Source organism: Schistocerca americana, chromosome 2 (genome assembly GCF_021461395.2).
Source record: "Schistocerca americana isolate TAMUIC-IGC-003095 chromosome 2, iqSchAmer2.1, whole genome shotgun sequence".
NCBI lineage: Eukaryota > Metazoa > Arthropoda > Insecta > Orthoptera > Acrididae > Schistocerca > Schistocerca americana.
Window position 1 is genome coordinate 133,906,359 of NC_060120.1, and position 12,999 is coordinate 133,919,357.

Here is a 12,999-nt window from a genome sequence, read left to right on the forward strand (position 1 = left end):
TGCCGGATCCTAAAATCAACTTGACTCGATATTTCGGCGATCCAACTGTTCGCCATCTTCAGGAAATGCTGCTTCTGCTGATGAGTTCCGCTGAGAACTGACGCAAGATTGCAATTCGACGTCCTATATAGGCCACCGTTCAGTACACGGCGCATGCGCCGCCCATCACGGTTTCTGACTTCCAAAACAGGGAGGTGGCGCCGCCCTTAGTGAAACACTGCTGGCAACGATATATCGCAATCAAGGCCGCACCGAAGAACGTTCAGTTTTGATGCGAGATAATACAGGATTCCACGTTTTGCTAAGAGGAAACCCATTGTCCCTGTTGATTAAATTATCAGCCAACCTAATTTCGATCGCCTCTTTATACACGCTATTCCAAAAACCGGAAATGTTGGCAATTACAACAGTTTCCTCAAATTTCATTTTGTGTCTCTCATTCAGGCAGTGTTCTGGTACGGCCGATTTTTCCGGCTGTTGTAGCCTCGTGTGACGGCGATGTTCCACACACCTGTCATTCACTGTGCGAATAGAACGGCCAACGTAAGCTTTCCCACATTGACACGGGATTTTGTACACCCCGGGTTTCCTAAGTCCCAAATCATCCTTCACAGAGCCGAGCAGAGCCCTAATCTTAGAGGGTGGACGGAACACACTCTTAATGTTAAAACTCCTTAAAATTCGTCCAATCTTGAACGATAAGCCTCCAGCATAAGGAAGAAAGGCCACAGATCTATGTTCCTCTTCGGACACCTCCGGAGACGGTCCAAATTCCATAGCCCGACGAATCTGTTCCTCGGTGTATCCATTTTCCTTAAAAACAGTCATCAAATGCTCAAGTTCTTGAGTTAAGCTGTCTGCGTCGGAAATGGCATATGCTCTCCGTACCAAAGTCCTAAGGACGCCACTACGTTGGTGTGGTGGATGACAACTCTTAGGGTGCAGATACAAATCTGTGTGTGTCGGCTTTCGGTGAACGCTGTGTCCCAAAGTTCCATCTGGTTTTTTATAAACCATAACGTCTAAAAATGGAAGCATCCCATCATTTTCAACCTCCATAGTAAATTTGATACGGGGATGAAGACAGTTGAAGTGGTCCAAAAACCTGTTAAGAGCATCACGTCCATGCGGCCATACGAAGAAGGTATCGTCCACGTATCTCCAGAAGCACGTTGGTTGCAAAGCTGAAGTCCTCAGTGCCATAGCCTCGAAGTCCTCCATAAATAAATTGGCGACTATGGGTGACAAAGGACTACCCATAGCCACTCCGTCATTCTGCTCAAAAATGTTACCGTTAAACAAAAAATACGTGGAGGTCAGCACATGACGACAAAGCTTCACCCGCTCTTCATCCAGTTTTTCGCTGATCAAACTAAGGGACTCTTCCAGAGGATCCGGCAGCAAACCCGAAAAGACTTTCAACAGCAAAAGGGTGCTTATGCTTTTTCAGCCCTCTTGTCTCGCCCGTTCCTGTGGCGTGATCACAGAGGTTTGTGACGTTGATACAAGCGTGAATAAAAGCATAAAGGATCCTTATAAGACGCTGCAGTTCAGCAACAACCTTGGTGCCACCCGTTGGCCTCTGTTGAGCATTTAAAAATGTACCCAACAGAGACAACCACTGACAAAGTGTAGGCACTTGCAGAAAGGCACACCCTTCTAATAGCAGGCAGAGATGCAGTAGTGTAGCTTGCCTGCAGGGGCCGGGGATTCTCGTCATGGGTTCCGTCTGTACAATTACACTTTTAAGATGCTCAACAAAGGTGAGAAGGAGGCACCAAGGATGATTCTCAACTGGATATCCCTAGAGTCACCCTTTACCGTTTTATTCACGCATATGTCAATATTGCACCCCTCTGTAATCAGGTCAGGTGGCGCGAAACAGGAGGCTTGAAAAGACATATGCACCCATTGCTACTTCGGATCATTTTCAGATTTCGTCGAATGGTTTTGAACGGTCCTTAGTGGTTCCACCCTGTATACGAGAGCACTGCACGTTCAATGATGCTTCTGGCCCACAATGTCCTTAGAGTAGGGCTGAATAGTCCGAGGGTGTCAGCAGTGTCAAAGGTTGTCGAGAACGTCGTCCTGTTACTCTTCGCACTGCAAATTGTCACTTTCGACCTCGAAAAGTGTGGGAATCACCGCCACAAGGGAGGAGGTTGTTTCATTGAGACTGGTATGCTACTCAGTAAGGCCTTTTCGTGTTGGATCTGAGCGACAGTGTGTCTGAAATGTTTTCCCCGGCCACCCATAAAAGATCGAATGAATTGAAAGCTCGGCGTTAGAGTTTTGACCTCTTTAGCAGTGGTGTAAAAAGAAGGGTTTAAATGTGCGTTAGACGTGGCATGTCCACGGTATAATATCTGGGAGTAAGCGTGCGGAACGATTTGAAGTGGAATGATCATATAAAATTAATTGTTGGTAAGGCGGGTACCACGTTGAGATTCATTGGGAGAGTCCTTAGAAAATGTAGTCCATAAACAAAGGAGGTGGCTTACAAAACACTCGTTCGACCTATACTCGAGTATTGCTCGTCAGTGTGGGATCCGTATCAGATCGGGTTGACGGAGGAGATAGAGAAGATCCAAAGAAGAGCGGCGCGTTTCGTCACAGGGTTATTTGGTAACCGTGATAGCGTTACGGAGATGTTTAACAAACTCAAGTGGCAGACTCTGCAAGAGAGGCGCTCTGCATCGCGGTGTAGCTTGCTCGCCAGGTTTCGAGAGGGTGCGTTTCTGGATGAGGTATCGAATATATTGCTTCCCCCTACTTATACCTCCCGAGGAGATCACGAATGTAAAATTAGAGAGATTAGAGCGCGCACGGAGGCTTTCAGACAGTCGTTCTTCCCGCGAACCATACGCGACTGGAACAGGAAAGGCAGGTAATGACAGTGGCACGGAAAGTGCCCTCAGCCACACACCGTTGGATGGCTTGCGGAGTATAAATGTAGATGTAGATGTAAATTGAGCAGAACTGTGGTGGAATTTGGTGCCAGTGTGACATCATTAACCCACCTTATACTCCGTATGAATGTCTGAGCTCTTACACCTTTTTTTCGTATGTGGTGACATGTTGTTTCATGGGGACATCGTAGGGCGCCATGCTTTTGTGCCACTGATAGAAGAAAGCTGTGCCCACTTTTGAGACAAATTTCAAACTTATGCGTCGCGATAGAAGACAATTACGGGGTTTCGAAAAAGTGACCGTTTAATTATGTTGTGCAGTTTACTAGTGCGTAAAATATTTCGACAACTTGGTTAGACGAGATTCATGAGACGAAAGATTTTCGTGAGACTATCTTCGAGTGCGCAATGTGGTGCATGTATATTTCAGGTCACTGCATTTTCCACTTATTGGAGGAGTACACCGAACATAATATAGAGGAAAGGAGACTGGCGATTAACCTCACATATGGGAGAAGTACTTCTGTTCCAATGGATAAAAGAGACCTGGACGAAATGTGTTCACGCAGTATGCTAAACCGCAGTCTAGGAATTACCAGATTAAACATGCTCACGCTGAAGCATACTTTGTAAGACACTCATTACTACATTAATTCTTATGCCCCACGACCCTTACAATAATAAAATATAGCATTCTTGGCACAAACAGAACTAGAAGAAAAATCACTAATCAGGGAACTGGAGGGAACAAAAATAATGCCAATGTTTCTACCGGAATTGACAGAAGAAACAACCTCAGTCATATTTATAGGCGAACAAAAGTTGGTGTTCTCCTTTTAAGACGAGAGAGGTTGTGAACATCTGCTACCCTCAGAGCTAAAACATCTCTTTCGCACAGTATTACGCGGATATATATGCAAGCGGCTAGGCAGTCATTGCTAGAGAACAGATTTACCTTCAAGAAACAGAAATGACATCGATGATTTTCAATCAAATATAAAAAATGAAGAGTTAGTTAAAACAGTTACAGAGTCATCCAGGTATAAATAGGCTAGTTTTAATGGCTTCGTAACAGAATTTCATGTGCTTTTCTGGGACGTCGATGGCGGAGTTAATGCGGAAGTACAATGATATAATAACGGATATGTAACATTCATCTCAGTTCTCGTAGGGGCTGCCAGTTTTAAAACCGAAAACGCCGCATTGTAAAACCGTGAACTAATAAAAGCCTATCACATCTCTTACCTCGGATTTGAGACAGCTAGCTCGAATCGTTAGCTGAAAATTCAACTTTTGAACAGAATAATGTACGACATGAGCGTAATTCCACGGATATCACGACAAATGCTCTACACGAATCCAAAGACATCATACCGCTTTCGCGACAACGAAAATACAATTTGACTTTTTAGATTTAAAAAAAGCGTTTGACTGAGTAAACCACACTTTTTTGGAACGAACAAAGCGAAAAATGGATTTCTGTGCGACTCTGCTAAGAGGTCGTACAAAAATGCACATTTAAAATTAACTGACAACCGTCCCGATAAATCAATCTGTACGCCAGCGATGGCTCCCTTTTGAAGTCATATGCAATAAGCGTAGAACTATTTCGAAGTATTGCTGCGCACGATTAAACGGCAACTACACTTATATCGTAAAAATCGTATGTGTCACTCGCTTACATCAACGTCATAATTAACACGAAGAAAGAAGCGGCACGAAAAATAATCTCCTACCGTATTCACATTAAAGGGACAGCACTGAATAAGAATAAATCGAAGATCATGCTAGTGGGTCCGAATTATGACAGAAAATAAATAACATGATTACAGAGAGTGGATGAAATGAGACAGTTAGCAATGTTTCTAATGCCGCACCCACGGGACTTTAAGAGCTGAGATCACAGAGTTAATACAATTCGAGCAACATGCAGAAATATGGGCAAAGTACTTTCGATCGACTAGAAAGGACGATATTCACTGACAGATAGTGCTTAGTACGATGTTTCGCATCACTGCGTTAATATCGATCACAAAGAATATATGATAACCACTGTATACTGATTTGTTTGGTGAAAAACTGTCTTTAAGGTCCCAATTTCCAATTATAGCTTTATCATACATTGACCAGGTTTAGCTGCCAAAGAGGTTAAATCACAATACACTATCTTATATATTAAACGAACCAGTAAGATAATGCACGCAGTTCACAGCACGATAATGAAAATGTTATTCAGTAGATTGGGGTCGATAGGAAATATTGTTCCATCAGATGTCGATACGATTACTGTGAAAAGTGCGGTAGTGTTATTTTGAACTAAGCAGCATGAAACATCGGAGGACCTCAACACCAGAAATATTTACGAGTATTTGAGAAGAAGAGAAAAATTCAAATCGCATTGACGGTAATTACACTAGTATAAACTGGCAGAATGTCTGGATAAATATTAGTGACCTCAAACCAGGTACAAAAATTATTTTCATAAGGTATGATACAGTTAAAAATAAGATATCAAAGAGTAGAAAAATTCCGTGACGTGAACGTAGTGAATACCCCTTACTAGAGACAATGCAGAACAGTTCAAACCTTGGACCACAGATTAATTTGAGTACGCAAAATTATAATATTGAACTGGGCAAGGACGAAACTTGCGACAATTGTCAGTAATATTAAGTGAGTTAATTAACAAATTTCCTATGGCTAAAGCAACAATTACGCATAGGTTCTTGAAAATTATATATTTTTATAATCTAAAACAAAAAACTTCTACAGTACCGGTATAGAAATATGTTAAATTTGTTGCATATGAAACCCGCATCCTAATGAATTACTGTTTCAACAATTTCGACGTAATTCTCTACCTTAACGACAAATGATTAGCAGATTGTACATATCACCGGGGGAGAGATTGAAAACTTAGCATGCACTAAGGTTAATTAATTTTTACATACCATCGTAGATGCTTTTGTTATAAAAACTAAAATCTAAACTCCTCCCGCACAGGCCATGAAGGCCCAAAGGTACCGACTGGCCGCCGTGACATCCTCAGCCCACAGGTGTCACTGGGTGCGGATATGGAGGGGCATGTGGTCAGCGCACCGCTCTCCAGGCCGTAGGTCAGTTTCTGAGACCAGAGCCGCCACTTCTCAATCAAGTAGCCCCTCAGTTTGCCTCACAAGGGCTGAGTGCACCCCGCTTGCCAACAGCGCTCGGCAGACCGGATGGTCACCCACCCAAGTGCTAGCCCAGCCCGACAGCGCTTAACTTCGGTGATCTAACGGGAAGCGGTGTTACCACTGCGGCAAGGCCGCTGGCCGCTTTTGTTATAAATAAACAGAAAAGATTGTAGACGGAGCACCACAGCTGTGACTAACGATCTCGGTGATTAAGAAGCCACTTCAGCGGTATCTAATCTTTTTGTCATCAGACCTCAACCGGTTTCGTGGCACTGAAAACCACATAATGAGGTGAAATCCGCGTAATAATGAATGATGAAAGAGTAACAGTCCCTAAAATACCACTATCACGAAAAATTTTGAAGAACGTTTAAAAACATGTAAAACAGAGAAAACAATACTCATCTAACTTTGTCATAAGGGCTGAGTGGCCCGGAACATCGAACCGAACATTCGTTGTCAGACGAAACTAATAAAGCGCTAAATGGCGGTCCGTCAATGAATCAAAATGGGGCGGACATAGGGATCGAAGTCCAAAATGGGCGGTGGAGCCTAAACACACTACATCACGCCAATCCATTGTTAGTCTCGAACGACCTTTTTGGACTTGGATCCCAACGTCCGGCTGATTTTCATTCACTGACGTACCACCATTTAGTGGTTTATTAGCTTGTCCTGATAACGAATATTGGCTTCTGTGTTCCGAGATACTTTACTCTTATGACAGTTGTGCAACTACATAATGGTCCAAATGGCTCTGAGCACTACGGGACATAACATCTAAGGTCATCAGTCCCCTAGAACTTAGAACTACTTAAACCTAACTAACCTAAGGACATCACACACATCCATGCCCGAGGCAGGATTCGAACCTGCGACCGTAGCGGTCGCGAGGTTCCAGACTGTAGCGCCTAGAACCGCTCGGCCACCCTGGCCGGCTGTGTAACTACAATATTCTGTTTTATAAGTGTATTTAAAATTTCTTTAAAATTTTTAGATGTTAAAGGATATTTTAGAATCTGTTACCCTCTCGTGATTCATTATTATGCAGATGCCACCTGAGGATGTGGTTTTCAGTGCCACTAAACCGGTTAAGATCTGATGACAAAATGATTAAATACAACTGAAGCGTCTTTCTAATCCCCCAGATGTAAATTCATGCGGTTCCACGACTGGTGTTCTTTTAGATAAAATTATTTTGGTTATTGGGCCGTCGAGTGATTTGCTGCTGTCTTCTTCAGATCGGTTCACGAGTATACAGCAGTGATCTTTCCTGAAGACGACCGCAGCAAGTCACTCGAAAAGTCGGCAATTTATCTGTTTTAGTAGTTTACAGTGATGTGGCCCAATAAACAGAAAATTTTGTCGAAATGTGTCTCAATTTTAAGTACAAGGTAGTTTCAGTTCCTGATCAAGAAACAAACTTTTTCTTTTTTTTTCCTTTTTTTTCTTTCTTCCTCTTGAAGAAGTAAGATTTTATCGCTTTTAAAGTAGCAGGTTCTCAATTTTTTGAGGAAGCAAAGTGTTTGTTTCTTAAGGAAGCACGAATTTGATTTCAAAAGAACCGAGATTTTAGTATTTAAAAGAAAAGATTTCTGAAGTAACGAAATTTAATTTTGGATTTGGAGAAAAAGAGGATTTAAGAAACTTGTAACAATAAAGAATGTACCATTCCCACTTAATAAATTTGACTTCTGGGAAAGATTTTTTAACACAGCACGAAATCCTGAACCGAGCCTCAGTCTGGCTTGAATTTTCAACAGTCACACCTTATTTATTAGATATCAGCACATCTGAGCCGCTTGCACTGATACTATACCATGTCAATACCTCATCACTGATTTCAACCTCATCGAGTCAATCTGTAGATATCTCATTTCAGTGCGTTAGATTCGTTTCAAAAAGAATTATGATTAACCCTTGTAATACCAAGGCGGAGTGGGGGAGGGGTGGGGGGACGGAAGAGGAATGCTTCACTCCCATTTTTTGAAAATATTGTAATCGAGTCGGTTATTTTACATTTTAGAGCTTTTAAAGACAGGTTTGTTGTTTCTAACGAATTCTTCTACTGCGTTTGATAAATGTTTTAAATTTTTCAGTTAAAGTTAACCTAAAAATTTAAGCGTCATTGGCAGATGTCACATCCTCCAATGAACGTCATATTCAATAGCGTCCGTTTTAGGACTTTAATGAAACGTTAATATATCTTTTTTAATTTTTTTACATTATTTTCTTCGTTGGACATAAAGTACCTCCCCCAACCCCGTCGGGTTTAGGGCTTCAATGAAACAACAATATATCTTTAAAAAGTATATTGTGAGTAAAGTCAAGAAAACTCAACGAAATTTGCACTGTCTGAACTTTTTTAGGGTGAGCGTAGTAAGCCCCCTCACCCCTCCCCTGGTAGGGCACATTACTGAAAATTACGTTACTAACAGGGTGCTGAATGACATTTTAATGTCCTGAACCCTAATAACACATCAGCACCCACTTAAAAAGTGTATTGTTAGTTTAATCAACAACAAATAACAAATTTATTTTTTTTTTCATTTTTTCTTCATTGGACATAAAGTAACTCCCCAGCCCCGTGCGGTTTAGGACTTTAATGAAGCATCAATATTTCTTTAGAAAGTGTATTGTGAGTAAAGTCAAGAAAACTCAACGAAATTTGCACTGTCTGAACTATTTTAGGGTGAGCATAGTAAGCCTTCTCACCCCTCCCTTGGTAGGACACACTACTGAAAACGTGTTGACGTTACTAACAGGGTGCCGAAAGATATTTTCATGTCCTGCACCCTAATAACACATCAGCACCCCCTTAAAATGTGTATTGTTAGTTTAATCAACAACAAATAACAAATTTATTTTTTTCCATTTTTTCTTCATTGGACGTAACGTAACTCCCCAAACCACGTGCGATTTAGGACTTTAATGAAGCATCAATATATCTTTAAAAAGTATATTGTGAGTAAAGTCAAGAAACCTCAACGAAATTTGAGGTGTCACCGCTAGACACCACACTTGCTAGGTGGTAGCCTTTAAATCTGCCGCGGTCCGTTAGTATACGTCGAACCCGCGTGTCGTCACTATCAGTGATTGCAGACCGAGCGCCGCCACACGGCGGGTCTAGAGAGACTTACTAGCACTCGCCCCAGTTGTACAGCCGACTTTGCTAGCGATGGTTCACTGACAAATTACGCTCTCATTTGCCGAGACGATAGTTAGCATAGCCTTCAGCTAAGTCACTTGCTACGACCTAGCAAAGCGCCATTACCAGTTACTATTGATGCTGTAAAACATGTACCGTCAAGAGCGATGTACACCATTTACGGATTAAAGTTAAGTATTCCAACAGCTACGTCCTTTTTTGCTAAAGTCTAACATCCTTGTCCTGTTCCAGACCTCACGCCAGCTTGCGTGAGCTAAAACGCGTGCCTTTCGGCTTCCTCTCAGAGTGGGTTGGCTCTCTTGCAAATCCACAACAAAATTTGCACTGTCTGAACTTTTTCAGGGTGAGCAGAAAGTAAGCCCCATCACCACTCCTCCCTTGGTAGGACACGTTACTGAAAACGTGTTGACATTACTAAAAGGGTGCTGAATGATATTTTCATGTTCTGCACCCTAATAACACATCAGCAAACCCTTAAAAAGTGTATTGTTAATTTAATCAACAACAAAAAACAAATTTAATTTTTTTACATTTTTTTCTTCATTGGACATAAAGTAACTCCCCCCAACCCCGTGCTGTTTAGGACTTTAATGAAGCATCAATATATCTTTAAAAATTATATTGTGAGTAAAGTCAAGAAAACTCAACGAAATTTGCACTGTCTGAACTTTTTTAGGGTGAGCATAAAGTAAGCCCCATCACTCCTCCCTTGGTAGGATACATTATTGGAAACGTGTTGACATTACTAACAGGGTGCTGAATGATATTTTCATGTTCTGCACCCTAATAACACATCAGGACCCCCTTAAAAAGTGTATTGTTAATTTAATCAACAACAAAAAACAAATTTAATCTTTTTACATTTTTTCTTCATTGGACATAAAGTAACTCCCCCAAACCCGTCCGGTTTTGGACTTTAATGAAACATCAATATATCTTTAAAAAGTGTATTGTGAGTAAAGTCAAGAAAACTCAACGAAATTTGCACTGTCTGAACTTCTTTACGGTGAGCATAAAGTAAGCCCCATCACTCCTCCCTTGGTAGGACACATTACTGAAAACGTGTTGACATTACTAACAGGGTGCTGAATGATATTTTCATGTTCTCCACCCTAATATCACATCAGCACCCCCTTAAAAGTGTATTGTTAATTTAATCAACAACAAAAATAAATTTTATTTTTTTACATTTCTTTCTTCATTGGACATAAAGTAACTCCCCAACCGCGTGCAGTTTAGGACTTTAATGAAGCATCAATATATCTTTAAAAAGTATATTGTGAGTAAAGTCAAGAAAACTCAACGAAATTTGCTATGTCGGAACTTTTTTAGGGTGAGCATAATAAGCCCCTTCAGACCTCCCTTACTGAAAACGTGTTGACGTTACTAACAGGGTGCTGAATGATATTTTAATGTGCTGCACCCTAATAACACATCAGCACCCCCTTAAAAAGTGTATTGTTAGTTTAATCAACAACAAATAACAAATGTATTTTTTTTCATTTTTTCTTCATTGGACATAATGTAACTCCCGCAACCCCGTGCGGTTTAGGACTTCAATGAAGCATCAATATTTCTCTAAAAAGTGTATTGTGAGTAATGTCAAGAAAACTCAACGAAATTTGGACTGTCTGAGCTTTTTTTGGATGAGCATAAAGTAAGCCCCATCACTCCTCCCTTGGTAGGACACATTACTGGAAACGTGTTGACATTACTAACAGGGTGCTGAATGACATTTTCATGTTCTGCACCCTAATAACACATCAGCACCCCCTTAAAAAGTGTATTGTTAATTTAATCAACAACAAAAAACAAATTTAATTTTTTTACATTTCTTTCTTCATTGGACATAAAGTAACTCCCCCAACCCTGTGCGGTTGAGGACTTAAAGAAACATCAATATATCTTTTAAAAAGTAAATTGTGAGTAAAGTCAAGAAAACTCAACGAAATTTGCACTGTCTGAACTTTTTTAGGGTGAGCACAAAGTAAGCCCTCTCACCCCTCCCTTGGTAGGACACATTACTGAAAACGTGTTGACGTTACTAACAGGGTGCTGAATGATATTTTCATGTCCTGCACCCTAATAACACATCAGTATCCCCTTAAAAAGTACATTGTTAATTTAATGAACACCAAATAACAAATTTAATTTTTTTACATTTTTTCTTCATTGGACATAAAGTACCTCCCCGAAACCCATCCTTCCCCTGAAAATGGGCCTTATTACAGATGCGTTGGTGAAGGTTAAGCTTTGCATTGCACTGTATTCTTTTGGAGGTGTTGTCTAGTAGCCGTGTCCCGGGCCCTGCTGCAGAGTGTCTGTGCATGCTATCGGCAGCTTCTGCCGGGCTTGGGTGGCGGCGGGCGCTGGGGGCGGCGAGGCGGGCTCGGGAGGCGGTGCCGGCGCGAGCCGTGCTCTGCGTGGTGGGCTTCTTCGGCTTCTTCACCAACTACATGCTGCGCGTCGCCATCAACATCGCCGTCGTGGCCATGGTGCAGCCCCCCACCCTCAACGAGACGCTGCAGCAGGCCGGCGGCGGAGACAACGCCAGCGCGCCCGTCGGCGAATGCTACGCCGGGGCGGAAGATGACGGCGCGGCTGCCAACCTCACTGCCGCGGGTGACTTCGATGCCTTCAACAGAACCGCCTTCTGGGACGAGGTGCGCGCAACCCTTCCTATATATCTGTTCATAAGTTTTGAATCCCTTCTTTTAGCTTATGAGTGACACCAGTAAACCTCCGATTCCTTAAAGAACCAGAAATCCCGTGTAAAGAATGTGGCAGAAAAACGGGCCGATGTTGATATGGTGAAAGAGGGTGTAATGGTGCTTGAATTACGTAACCATTACGGCACCTCTCCTCAACCTCTCGATACCAGCAATATTCTACTGTGTTTCTGTAAAGTAGTTAACATATTTCTGAGACAACATTCAGATTTGATTTCATTAATGTAGAGGTACTTTGATAAATCGATATGTTTGTATTGCAATGATATTATTCTTATGTGAATTCTTTCTTTTCTCACTATGATCTTTGAGGTACTTGTAACTGATTTTTGGGCGCGTAAGCGATTATTGAGGAGTCAAGTCTTGGTCGTCATGTTGAAAAGACGCAAATTGTAGTCAGTTTATGAAATGTGAACTTTAACAATGAGGAAGATACTTTCAAGTATGTTTTATATTGTGAAGTTATGTATTGTAAGTTGCGTGATATTGCAACAAAAGTAATAAAAAAGAAGTGTAACTTAAATTCGGAGTGCTGATTACTATTTTACATCACCATCGTCTTAACTTGCAAAAGTTTAATCTTCAAGAATGGTTTATGAAACACATCTATAAACCCAGCCGGCCGAAGTGGCCGTGCGGTTAAAGGCGCTGCAGTCTGGAACCGCAAGACCGCTACGGTCGCAGGTTCGAATCCTGCCTCGGGCATGGATGTTTGTGATGTCCTTAGGTTAGTTAGGTTTAACTAGTTCTAAGTTCTAGGGGACTAATGACCTCAGCAGTTGAGTCCCATAGTGCTCACAGCCATTTGAACCAGCCACATCTATAAAACTTTTGAATATCGCAGTATAACACCTAGGCCTCTTTGCATCCGAGCTTGGAATCATCACTACCTAGATTTTCGACGATTGAGCCATGATTTCACAACCAGACCAGCGTGGGAAACACGAAAAGATGAGTGCCTAGTTTATCCATTATTTCATGAAATGACTTTATTAACTGTGCTCTAATGACACCTG

General features: G+C 41.6%; 1 protein-coding gene and 1 pseudogene across 1 annotated transcript in view; one reads left to right on the plus strand and one right to left on the minus strand.

Annotated features, from left to right (window-relative positions):
* Nucleotides 1-12,999, plus strand: part of LOC124593824 (sialin-like) — a 538,743-nt gene that overhangs the window by 360,007 nt on the left and 165,737 nt on the right. Inside the window, exon 4 of the mRNA XM_047132173.1 lies at nt 11,595-11,917. Within this exon, the coding sequence (XP_046988129.1) occupies nt 11,595-11,917 (323 nt within the window). The remainder of the gene's footprint in view (nt 1-11,594; nt 11,918-12,999) is intronic.
* On the minus strand, nt 6,107-6,224 carry LOC124596969 (annotated as a pseudogene).